Here is a 12443-nt window from a genome sequence, read left to right as displayed (position 1 = left end):
TTTTGCCAGCTAAATTGTAATCATCCTAAAGGCACAAACCAAATCTCGTAATTCCATTAAGTACCTAAAAAGAGTAAATTCTTGTTAGTGCTTCTATTGGTTGATACAGTTTCATCTTTTACTTACAGGTTTATAAATCCTTAGTATTCTGAAATTTTTCACTCTCATTTATAGAAACCTCAAATTCTAATAATCAGAATATAAAGTTGAAGGCCCTGCACACGGAACTTTTGAGTTGCACTTTGAAACTCATTCTTAATCCATTTCAGGACTTCCAATTGTTTGCAGTTAAGTCTTCTTTCCAAGGATGTATTACACTTGCTCAGCATTGAATGATATGGAAAGAAGGGCCTTTCTTTACTGCATAACTGACTTTACTTTTTGTTCATAGGTTGAAATCAGCCCTTCCATTTCATTATATTGGTGGCATTTTTATTTGGGGGGGAAAGCTTTCTTCCACATGAACTTTTGTTACAAATCAGTTTATTGGAGCCAGTCAATGGACAAGACCTATGAAAGGGTCTGGATTATCTGGTTAGTCCTTTGTGTGGCAAAAGGCTTAGATGCTGCTTAGTACTTGGCTCATTCTTCCTCATGTAAAGAAGTGGGTTTTTGAAGGATCAACACCTGACTGAGCCCTGCCTTTTTCATGGTAATGTTTTCACCTGAGTTGCTCCTTATAGTACTAAGAATTAGTTAACTAATACTATTTAACCTTGGAACAATGTTTATCATAATCCGATTGGCAGATAGTCATTTTATTTGAGCCTTTTCTTTATAGCATCAGGACTAGCAAATCTTAGTAAAGAGTATACTGGGAGCAACGTTTCCCCCCCCAAATAGGTTATCACCCTACATTATCTGCTTTCCATCAGGCGCGTGTTTGGGGCACCAGGGACTGACAGCCATCACCACACATCAACAAGGTGGAGCTCCCCTCTCGGGTTGAACGCTGCGTTTATTTTTAAGACTGCATCCCCCCTCGTGCTGCTGGCAGCTTTTCTCTCCCGATGGCTCCAACGTGATTTATTACCTTAATACATTCAGAGCTGCTTTTTCATGATAAATCTGCCTTATGAACTTTACCGCTAATTAATATACAAAATGACCAAGCACATTTTAATAATTTGGTAATGTTTTTCAGTGTTTTCTTAAAGATGACGCTTTACGAGTCAAGACCTGAACCTGCCTGGGTCATGACCTCTTTGCAGTGTTTGCAGTTCTGTTAAACAAGAAGAAAAGCAAAACATAAATTAGCGTCTCCATTATAAGTTGCTCTACATTTCCCAATCTTTCAACACTTTAAAGAACATAGTCACTGTTAAAGGAAAAATAAGTTTCACCAGGATGATGGCAATGATTTTTAAAGTCCAGCTTTCTGGAATAAGTAGGAAGCTTCTTCCTCAGTGTCATTCTTCTAGGGACAATACTGTCCTCTGTGCGAGAGGAGCAAGATGAAGGAGTTTTAATTACGGGCTATTGGGGGAGAGGGTTAAAAAAACAAGGAAAAGGGGAAGTAATAGTTACCTTTAATTTTACTGAGGCTGTGCCAACATGAACGGCCTTTGGCATCTATTAGCCTTCAGGGATGTGTGTCCATGTTTACCATTAGAATTTAGTGTTAAAAAATACTTTGTCCCTGGTCCCGTCCAAACTGCAACGGAAAAATAGCCAGGCATTGTGGTGGGTGCCTGTAGTCCCAGCTACTGAGGAAGCTGAGGCAAGAGAATCGCCTAAGCCCAAGAGCTGGAGGTTGCTGTGAGTTGTGATGCCACGGCACTCTACCCAGGGCGACAGCTTGAGGCTCTGTCTCATAAAAAAAAAAAAAATACTTTGCCTATAAAGCACCACTTTTTTGTTATAATAGAAATGTATATGCCTGTATCTGTTTGTAATTGTTTTGTTTCTGTCGTTTTACCCTTGGACTTATGCATTTCTACTCCTAGGGCTTAGAATGCCCTTCCTCCTTCATCTTCCTGATCGACTTGCTCATTCCTTAAGACTCAAGTCAGGTATTGTCTCCAAAGAAAGAAGCTTTCTCTACCACATCTCTTCTCGCTACCTGATGTCCTTGTGCATAATACATGTATCTCCACGTTTTTATATTGTATTACTCTCTTTTCTCTTTACCTTCCTGTTTGTGCAAGATCTATTTCATATTCATCTAGGAACTTGATAAATGTCTATTGATAAGCATTTGTTTTTTAGCTAATTGATTCCTTAAATAATAATGGTAATGACCCTTTAATCTGTATACTTCGCAGGATACTTCTGTCTCATAATCTTTGCACAGTCATCTGTTATGCTAATGGCTAATTATACGGGGATCTCAACTTTGTTTCTTTGATATGCCTTTGGTGGTACATTGTCCATTCTTGGCACAGAAAGGGACAAAATCAGTAAGTAAGGAGCAAGGCTAGCATGCCTTATTGACGGTAGTAGCATAATGTTTACAAAACCCAATTGAAATTGTTTTGGCACCTGATCTTTATTTATTTTTTATTTTTTTTTTTTATTCTTGGAGGCAGAGTCTCCCTACATTGCCCTCGGTAGAGTGCTGTGACATCACAGCTCACAGCAACCTCAAAGTCTTGAGTTTAAGCAATTCTCTTGCCTCAGCCTCCCAAGTAGCTGGGACTACAGGCGCCCACCACAACGCCTCGCTATTTTTTGCTGCAGTTGTCATTGTTGTTTAGCTGACCCGGGCCGGGTTTGAACCCACCAGCCTTGGTGTATGTGGCTGGCGCCATAACCACTGTGCTACAAGCACCGAGCCAGCACCCGATTAGAATTTCCAGTTTAGAAAAGAAATGTAGTGACAGCAAAGTGAGTAAAGAAAGACTTTTCTTGAGGTATATAATTTTCAAATTACAGAACATGGAAATAAAGAGTCTTAAAATTTGGGCAGTGCCTGCGGCTCAAAGGAGTAGGGCACTGGCCCCATATGCCAGAGGTGGCGGATTCAAACCCAGCCCCGGCCAAAAAAAAAAAAGTAAGACTGTCTCAAAAAAAAAAAAAAAAAAAAAGTCTTAAAATTTTATATTTGAAAAAGAGGGAAAAAAGAAACAGGTTACAGCCAAACATGGCAGAGCGTCCTGTAGTTCCATCTACTCAGGAGGCTGAGGCAGGGGGATCCCTTTAGATCAGGATTGTAGGCTGCAATGAGCTGTGATTATACCCGTGAATAGCTGCTGTACTTCCAGCCTGGGCAACGGCAACACTCTGTCTCAAAAAATTAAAACTTAAAAAAAAAACAGTTTAGAAACAAAGGGTCAGGCATCAGATGGCATTGATCTTCTAGCCAGTAGCACTGAATAAAAGACAATAGAGTCTATACCTAGCCAAACTATTAAGTATGAGATAGAAGGTACAATATTAAGGGCAGAATAAAGGTATTTCCAGACATGCATGGTCTTTAAAATTTTAGTTCCCCCTTGTGCCCTTTCTCAGGAAGCTTCTGGGTATGTACAAAAAGATATAAATTAAGAAAAAGGAGGACCAGACATGGTTGCTCAGGCCTGTAATCCCAGCACTCTGGGAGGCCAAGGTGGTCTGATCACCTAAGCCCACGAATTGGAGACCAGCCTGAGCTAGCACAAGACCCTGTCTCTAAAAATAGCTGAGCATTGTGGCGGGCACCTGTAGTCCCAGCTACTGGGGAGGCTGAGGCAAGAGAATCTCTTGAGCCCAAAAGTCTGAGGTTACTGTGAGCTGTGACACCACAGTACTCTACCGGGGATGACTGTCTTTAAAAAAAAGAGAGAGAGAAAGGAAGACAAAGATACAAGATATATAACAAAGTAGAAAGGGGATTTCTAGAGCTACAGTGTTACAGCAGGCCTAGAAAGTGCTCAGTTCAGATTGAACTATAAGGACAGAGGACTCCAGGAGGGGAATGTCTTCAAGAAAAGAACAGAGCTTCAAACACGTTTGAACATATTAAAAGGAGACTCACAGTTGTGTTTGATTGGGGATGAATTTGTGGTAAGTACCTGGTAAACTAAGCTGGGGGAAAAGGTGATGCTAACCCCAGTAAAAACAAAATGTTGCCCCCAAAAGGAAAGGTAATCATATTCTATATGGTTTAGCTGTAAATCATATTTACATAATCATAATAAATAGTAAATATAGATTTCACTAAAGACTATGAAATAACTATGTTGGGATGATAGGAAAGGGAGTATATGGGGGGCAGTCCAAAATTAACACTAAATCTTCATAGAAGGAAGTCAATAAATAATATTTAAAGCTGAAAACAAAATTCTGAAAATAGTAGTGTAACCTTGTTATTTAAGGATAAACAAATAATACAAGTAGAAAAGCTAAGAGTTGAAAATGGTTGCTTCTGGAGAGAGGGAATTGGGAATGGTAGCATAAGCCTGGTATAGTTTTTAAGCATCTTGTAGATTGGGGGGGTTAAAAATAAAAATTAAATTTTTGAATATTAAAAAATATTATGTAATGCACCATGCCTATGCCTCTCACAGTGAAGTGCTGAATAAATGTAAATGATTATTACCCTGTCTCTCCTTTTTAGAAGGTACAGTAAAGCCTTGCTAAGCCAATACAGACTTCCCACTCACTTCATTTTTCCCCATTCCCACTATAAATGTAAATGTGCCATGTTGACCTGAGAAAGGAATTACCAATGCGCATTTCAGCATCTTTCTCTTTGGTCTGTCTTCTCCCTGATTTACTAGTCCACGTCACTACTGATGTGAGTTGAGTGAGAAGTTGTTCAGAGGTTGACAATTTCTGAATCACATTGTAGGAGGTTTGTTATTTTTTTTTTAATTTCATGAGGAAAATCTTGAATTTTTTTTTCTCTTTTGCCTAATCATTTGCATTTCTGTGATTAAATAAACAGATTTTACACATTTTGTTCAGACTTAACTCTACAAGTTTCCTAACTTGTCCTCTTCTGTATTTTTTTTGTGTGTGTGGTTTTTTTTGGCCGGGTCTGGGTTTGAACCCGCCACCTCCTGCATATGGGACCGGCGTCCTACTCCTTGAGCTACAGGCGCCGCCCCTCTTCTGTATTTTTTTTTTTTTCTCTTCTATATTTTTTTTTTTTTTTGTAGAGACAGAGTTTCACTTTATTGCCCTCGGTAGAGTGCTGTGGCGTCACACAGCTCACAGCAACCTCCAACTCCTGGGCCTAGGCGATTCTCCTGCCTCAGCCTCCCGAGTAGCTGGGACTACAGGCGCCTGCCACAATGCCCGGCTATTTTTTTGTTGCAGTTTGGCCGGGGCTGGGTTTGAACCCGCCACCCTCCGGTATATGGGGCCGGCGCCCTGCTCACTGAGCCACAGGTGCCGCCCTCTCTTCTATATTTTTTAACACGTTTTCTCCCTGTGATCAGGGCCGCAAGCTTCTTATCATTGGGACAACCAGCCGAAAAGATGTTCTTCAGGAGATGGAAATGCTTAATGCTTTCAGCACCACCATCCACGTGCCCAACATTGCCACAGGAGAGCAGCTGTTGGAAGCCTTGGAGGTGAAGATGAGTCCATGGATTGCAGACTGTTCATAAGAAAGGAGTTGAGGCTGAGATAATACTAAGGGATACCAGCCCTGTTGTACCTGGTGTTTGGGTTCTCTGTTAACCTAGAACTTGAGACCCTGGGACAGTACAGGTTGGGTATACCTTATCCGAGATGCCTGGGATAAGAAGGTTTCTGATTTCAAAACTTTTTAGAATTTTGGAATGTTGTATTATACATATAAGTATATTGTAATAGTTCATTATATTCCTAATTCAAAAATCTGAAATATGTCAGCACTTTAAAAGTTTCAGATTTTGGATTTTCAGATTAGGAATACTCAACCTGTGCCTATAACTGTTTTCAGGAATGGAAGGAGAAAGATGAATGTAAGGAATGGTGAATTAATTTCCCATTCTTAGGTGTAGGTACCATAAAAGCTGCCAGGAATGAGTTACAATGGGTGGGGACACAGAAATATAGAAAATTCACTCATTCCTAGAGTCTTTCAGCTCATTTCCTTCCATTTAATAAATTAGAACAATGAAAAATCCTTAGAAACTTCAGAAAAGCTATAGAAGTTGAAGGAATGTTATTAACAAGTTTGTAATATGGAAATATTTTAATCTTCCGAGAGTAACAAAGCCTTTAATTTTTTAAAAAGTATGTTCTTTGTTGAACTTTTTATTAATATTGGTGTATACAAATGACTTGAGATCTGTTGGAAACTATTATCTAGTGAGTTGTTCAGCAGTGGTAGAGTCAGTAAGGGTTCTGACAGTAAGGGTTCTGTCAGTAAGAGTCAGTAAACACCATAAAGTTGGTGTTTGCACCCAACAGAATAGAAATGATCTGTATGATAAATATTTCCAGGTTACCTGTTTAGGCAGCTTTTGTGCCAGGGCTGGGTTAGAGAACTAAATTTAGTTTGCTTTGACATATATAGATTGTTCCTAGGAAGGAATGTTAAAAATTTTGACTTATGTTTATTATGGATTGGAGCTATTTTTTCCTCCAGCAAATTTATCTCTAAGTTATAATGGAAGTCCATAGGAAAACAGGGTTGAAGATACCAGTTTTCACTTTCATGATTACACTTAATGGGTTTAGAAAGATCAGACTGGATTTTAAAATGGGAGGGAGAGAATCAATCCTGTCAGCTCCAATCAGGGTTCTTTTAAGGGTAAATGTGAGAATTAACTAATGTTAATGTATTTACTATAAAAGTGCTTTTATTAATATGGGTGTGCACAAATGACTTGAGATCTGTTGCTTTTGTAGCTATTGGGCAACTTCAAGGATAAGGAACGCACCACAATTGCACAGCAAGTCAAAGGGAAAAAGGTCTGGATAGGAATCAAGAAGTTACTAATGTTGATCGAGATGTCCCTACAGGTAAGGTGCCTCCTCCTCCATGATTCAGACGTAGAAAGAAGCTTCATAATATACCAAGAGGTTTTAATATTTCCTTTGCTAAGGTCTTAATTTAGGTTATAAGTTTTCAGATTATTTCCCTTTTTAAAAATTTTTTAAATTTTTTATAGAGACAAGGTCTTGCTATGTTGTTCAGGCTGGTCTCAAATGCATGTCCTCAAGCAATTCGCATGCTTCAGAATGCTAGGATTAGAGGTATGAGCTGTCTTGCCAGGCCTTTTTAATATTATTTCTGAACTCAAGTTGGTATTAGTAGCCTACTTCTGAAATCAAACAATAGCTTATTGATGCTTTTCCACTTTTTAAAATTCAAAAATGGAAGAAAAGATTATAAAGTTACTTTTAGTTTTAAGGAGTCACTAGATAGAAGCAGATAAGACTTCAAAAAGCAATTGTTCTGCTGTGCCCTTGTTTTAGGGATGAGTGTACTGTGTGTCCCACATGTGGTCAGTGAATTATCCGAGATTACACAGCCACTCAGTAATGGACAAGGGATGGTATACAGCAGAGGTCAGTAAGCTGCTGCACGTATACCAAAAGGGGTCTTAGTGACAAGTTGATGGAGTTATATCGACTAGACTTGGGCTCTATATTTTCTGCTGGCTGGGCGCCTAGAAATTTCATGCAAACTGTTGTAGGATTGATCCAGGATCACATAGAAAACTGAGCCCCAGGCTGCTGCCTGGGCAAAGACAGATGAAACTTCTTTGGGACTTTCTCACATCTACTGGCAACTTACCTTTTCTCTTTTTGGAACCCCACCCCTCCATGCTCTAATACTGTCTTGTTCTTATCTGACATACTCTAAAAGTTAGACAGTAAAGGCCTCCCTGTCAAGTCCTGTGAGTTCAGAGACATAGGTTCTCACTCACTGTTGAGTCCACAGGACCCGGAACAGAGCTGACACGGGTGGAGGTGGGGTGCTCAGTAGACTTTCACTGAATGAATAGTCCATCCGGGTGCTGGTGGACAGACTGGCTCTGGGGAAGCACTGCACATTACTGTGTCCCGCCACTCTATTGTTATGAACAGTGCATGGCAGAGGTGAAGTTTAAGTCTCATAGTTATATCTAAAATACATTCCTGGATCTATAAACAAATTAGAAACAGTGAATGCTTTTTAATCTTTTTAGGTAAAAATATTTTAAAATAAAATTTGTGTAGTTTTCAGAAACCTCAACTTATTTTCCATTTTGAGCAATAGATTAAAGTTACAGATTAATCACTTTGTTTAGGCTTATTCTTGGTAAAGGTGCAAATACAGGTGCATTGGCTTTTTCCTTGAAAAAAGATAAATCTGTCAGATAGCTCTACTCTTGGGTTTTGGGGGGTTTTTTTAGTTTCAGCACATTTTTTTAAATAATTGCACAGAAGAAACTATGTGGGCTTTTCTCCCCAACCCCCCTCCCTTCCTCCTTTGATGCCCGCAGGTCAGTGATCAAGTTAATACTTCTGTGTGTATTATGTGGGGTGGAAAGTGAGAGTGGGGCACCCGGGCCTAATCTTCAGCGATTGACGCTTCATAGGCCTCTGAGTTTGAACCCCTTCATGTCAAATGGATTCCGTGCAGCTGAGTGAATTCTCTTTAGATCTGCCTTAGAGAGACTGAGCCCCAGTGAAGAGGCATGTAGTTGAGCAGAATGTAAGTCATGTTCCCTCTCTGTTCACTACACACGATTCTGTTAAAACTTGCACAGTGCTGAGGATCTGCTCTGACTGGATGTCACCTGAGGGAATGAAGTCATTTATCTAGATTACTTTTTTCCTCCCTTTCTCTTGACTTTTAATTCCATAGCTACAGGCAAGTCGGTAAGTCCTTGCTCACACATATTAAATATATTTAATGGGCAAAGAACTGCAAGTACTGACTGCAGCCCAGCTCCAGCCGGTTCCTTTTTTTTTTTTTTTTTTAAAGAACTTGACAATTGATTCATATGTAATTCTATTCCCAAGAGGAAAAAATGTTGCTTTTGTTAGCAATTCACACTTTTTCTTAGTCCTTTGTAGTCTGACCTCTTAGCTTTGATACATTTGAAACTTCTGTTCACTGTTTTTCTGAGATAGAAGAGAAGAAGTCTTCTTGGAGGGAGAATCTGATAGCAGATTTTACCTGCAGCTGCAGGAGCATTTGAAAGCTCTTCCCAGAGGGCAGGGAGTTCCCTCCAGGAAACAGACTCGCTCTAAAACATATTTTAAAAGTTAGGTGTGTTTCTTATAATAAAAATTCATCTTCACGAATTAAAGATGTTTTTAATGATTGTTTTCTAGATAACTTCACATCTCTAGTGGATCAAGAAGAATAAAATGTATTTTTAACAAATTAGTATATATATGAATAGAAAATGAAAACAGAGATCATTAATAATAGCTGCTTGAGCCAAGCTCCTGAAACAAAGCTTCGCCATCTTCTCTTAGAACTGTGACATGTTCTCACTCATAGGAAACCCGGGTTATCCAGAGATTATACCAAAGGAATCAGCAATACTCTTTCATTTTTTAGTCTTAGCATAACTTTTCTTTTATTAATCGCAAAGAAGAAATTATGCAAGGGTTACTAAAGCTAAGAAAAGGTACATTGTTGTTTATATAGAGTTAATGAGCTTTTTTTAGTGTTTAATAACCTCAATGTGGTTTCTCCAAGTTTGGCCTGACTTTGATGAACTTCACACTGTAGATGAGCTGGGTATCATTTGCACCCCTGTGAACGGCCCCATCCAGTCTCCAGGCACATCGTGCATCTACACACCAGCACGGCATTCAGGGCGCACTTAGCCAAGGTGCCTGTGATAACCAACTGGCTTGGGTCCTCTGGAACCCAGGCACGGTGACTCTCCACGCATGGCAGTCCCATTCACTTCTCCTGAGTGACATAATCTGCTTCATTGTGTGTCAGATCCTGCTCAAGGAGCAGGTAACACCTGTAACTCAGCAGAGCACTGATACGAGTGTGAAACCAAGCACTTCCATGGCATGAATTAAGAGCATAATAGAAGGTACCATTAACTGCCTTTTTCATGTTTTCTGATGCATTTAGATGGATCCTGAATACCGTGTGAGAAAATTTTTGGCTCTCTTAAGAGAAGAAGGAGCGTAAGTACACAAAATGCTTAAGACCCTCGACCAAACCACGTGTTGAATCCCAATACCTATCCTTAGAGTTGCTATATGATGCATATAAATTTGACAGTTTCTTTCTTAGATACTTTGCTTCCACTTACTAGAGTTCTTTGCTGTGCTGTAGGTCTGAGAGACCAAGCAAGGAAGGTTATTGTACTGTTGGTTTGCTTTCCCTGTCCTGCTTCACAAACCTTCCTTGTCTCAATGCAGGAAAAACTTGAGAGTACAGATATATTGGAACTGCTTGCATGGGGCTCTGATCATTTTCTTTTGTGAAATGCTTATCTAATAGCAAATGCATAGTGGAAAATGTAGAAAAATCAGAAGCTTTTAGTGATTTTGTGATGAATGGCTTTTTGCAGGCCCTCATTTGGGTTTTTTTTTGTGTGTGTGTGTTTTGGGTATTTCTTTCGCAGTAGCCCCCTTGACTTTGATTGAAAACGTACTGTTGGCAACACACAGTGACCCAGGGAACTGAGCAAGGTGAAGATGGCCTGGGATCTTCACTCATCTTACTCAAGATTCTGGACTAAGCGGAACGTCTTCTACCTTCAACACATACTTGCTCTGCATGATTAGTGCAAACTGCCTTCCTTATGCTCACTGAGATATTCTAGTATTTTGTGGAAGGTGTTGGCTTGCTTTAGAATGCTGTGCTTACCTTTCCATGCAAGCTCAGATGATTCCTTCTTATTCATTCTCTGTGTGGGAAACATCCTGTACTTGTGAACACTACATGTTTTCAGCTCTTTGCTACCATCACCATCCAAAAATTCTCAATAAATGTAATGAAGGTTGCAGGATAACATTTGGCCTATTAGAAGGTAGGCTTTCCACTCAGGAGTCAGGAGCAGTGAATCGAGGTGTGGGTGCAGTGATCCTTACAGCCTTCCTGAGCTAACACTAAGGGTAATTGGGTATTTGGTAAAGGTTTCCCCCCAAAATTGGGTTTTATCTTTGCCTGAAAAAATAGGGCTTTGAATATCTAAAATGCTGTTCTCAGTCATTTTCAGAGATGTTTCCAAGTTGCAATTAGGAGATCTTTCTTAATAGAAAGTCAGATTATTACTGTGTTGGCTGTGGCTTCCCCTTAATGTAACTAATTTGCTCTGTGGTAAGAGATATGCTAATTATTACTGCTTGATAGATGTTGTTAAAAAACGTGTGAAAGGTATGGAAAAATGTACACCCGTAAACAGAAAAGTTATTAAAATAAAGTAATTTACAAACCTCTCGGCACTAATTAGTGTCCAACTCTAAGTGGGTCAATTCTTTAGTATAATGTTAGCTTATTAGCATCACTGCTTTTCTTTTTTCTTTAGCTTAATGACGTCCTTAGAATTTATCCTTCCTTTATTTTAAATTATCTATACTACTTAGTATCTAAATAAAACACTATTGTCCAGAAAAATAAGCCATCTTCTAGCCCTCTTCCGTTAGTCCTCACTGTCCATTCCAATACGTGAACACCTTCCCTTTCCCTTCCAAAGGGGAGGAGAACTCTGAGTCCTTTTGAGGGTGACTTCCAACTGACTTAGAAGGAATTTAACTAGGTCATCATATTTGGTGATGAGACTTAAGGAGCATGCCTCTCTTTCTCCATTGCTGCTTGAAGTTGAAGGACAAGCATTCAGAAGCCATCCTGAGGTGCTCACACTTCTTGCCACCTACCAGGCTTGTGAGCATAGTGGCCCTTGGGTGTGGCTCTGTCATTTGTCTCCAGGGTAAAAGGCAGATGTCTCCAAATCTTGCTGTCTGTGTGCTTTTGCTAGAGACTTGTGTGTCATAGCTACTTTGTGTTGGGTTTTCATCCCTCGCTTATTTCGTGGCTTTTTAAAAAGTGGATTGTATTGTGAAATTCTGTGATTCCTGGTGGCCAGTATCCTGATTCCTCCTTTTATGAAAACAGCACACATTGTATTAACTTTTGTCTCTTGTTAAATGTGGTTAATGTCTTTGTGTTTTGTCCAAAACTATATTGAAAAGTATAAATAAATATTATATTGTTTAATTCAAATGAAGGAATGCAATAAAGAGTAAACCTACTTGAAAACATTCCGTAGCCCAGTATTTTATACAAAACAACATATATAACTGATGGGGGGTGGGGGCTCAGCAAAGAAATCCCTCCTGTTTTGTTACAACTCGCATAAGGAGATGGATTATTTTATTCAAAAATGTCTTAATTATTTAGAAAGTATAATTGTTGAAAAAGAAAAGCATCATTAGCATATCAAAAAGCTAATGCACAGCTTCATGCTTCAGACTTATTTTACCTTATTTAAAAACAGGGGTACCAAGGCTACAAGTGAGGCTAATAATAAACTGAAAAGTTGTTTCTCAGTTGGAATCACTCCCTTCTGGGAAACGTACAAACCAAGGAACTTAAATATTCTTGGTGAGATTCC

The 12443-nt window shown here is 39.3% G+C and overlaps 1 protein-coding gene across 1 annotated transcript in view; it reads left to right on the top strand.

Annotated features, from left to right (window-relative positions):
- NSF (N-ethylmaleimide sensitive factor, vesicle fusing ATPase) overlaps positions 1–12088 on the top strand; it is a 145849-nt gene extending 133761 nt beyond the window's left edge. Inside the window, exons 18-21 of the mRNA XM_053567778.1 lie at positions 5364–5498; positions 6766–6879; positions 9953–10008; positions 10452–12088. Coding sequence (XP_053423753.1) covers positions 5364–5498; positions 6766–6879; positions 9953–10008; positions 10452–10473 — 327 coding nt within the window. The 3' untranslated portion in view covers positions 10474–12088. The remainder of the gene's footprint in view (positions 1–5363; positions 5499–6765; positions 6880–9952; positions 10009–10451) is intronic.
- The last annotated feature ends 355 nt before the right edge of the window (positions 12089–12443 follow it).

The sequence above is a fragment of the Nycticebus coucang genome, chromosome 18, assembly GCF_027406575.1.
Source record: "Nycticebus coucang isolate mNycCou1 chromosome 18, mNycCou1.pri, whole genome shotgun sequence".
In the NCBI taxonomy this organism is placed as follows: Eukaryota; Metazoa; Chordata; class Mammalia; order Primates; family Lorisidae; genus Nycticebus; species Nycticebus coucang.
The sequence above is the reverse complement of the archived record's forward strand: the minus strand, read 5'-3'. Positions and strand labels throughout refer to the sequence as shown.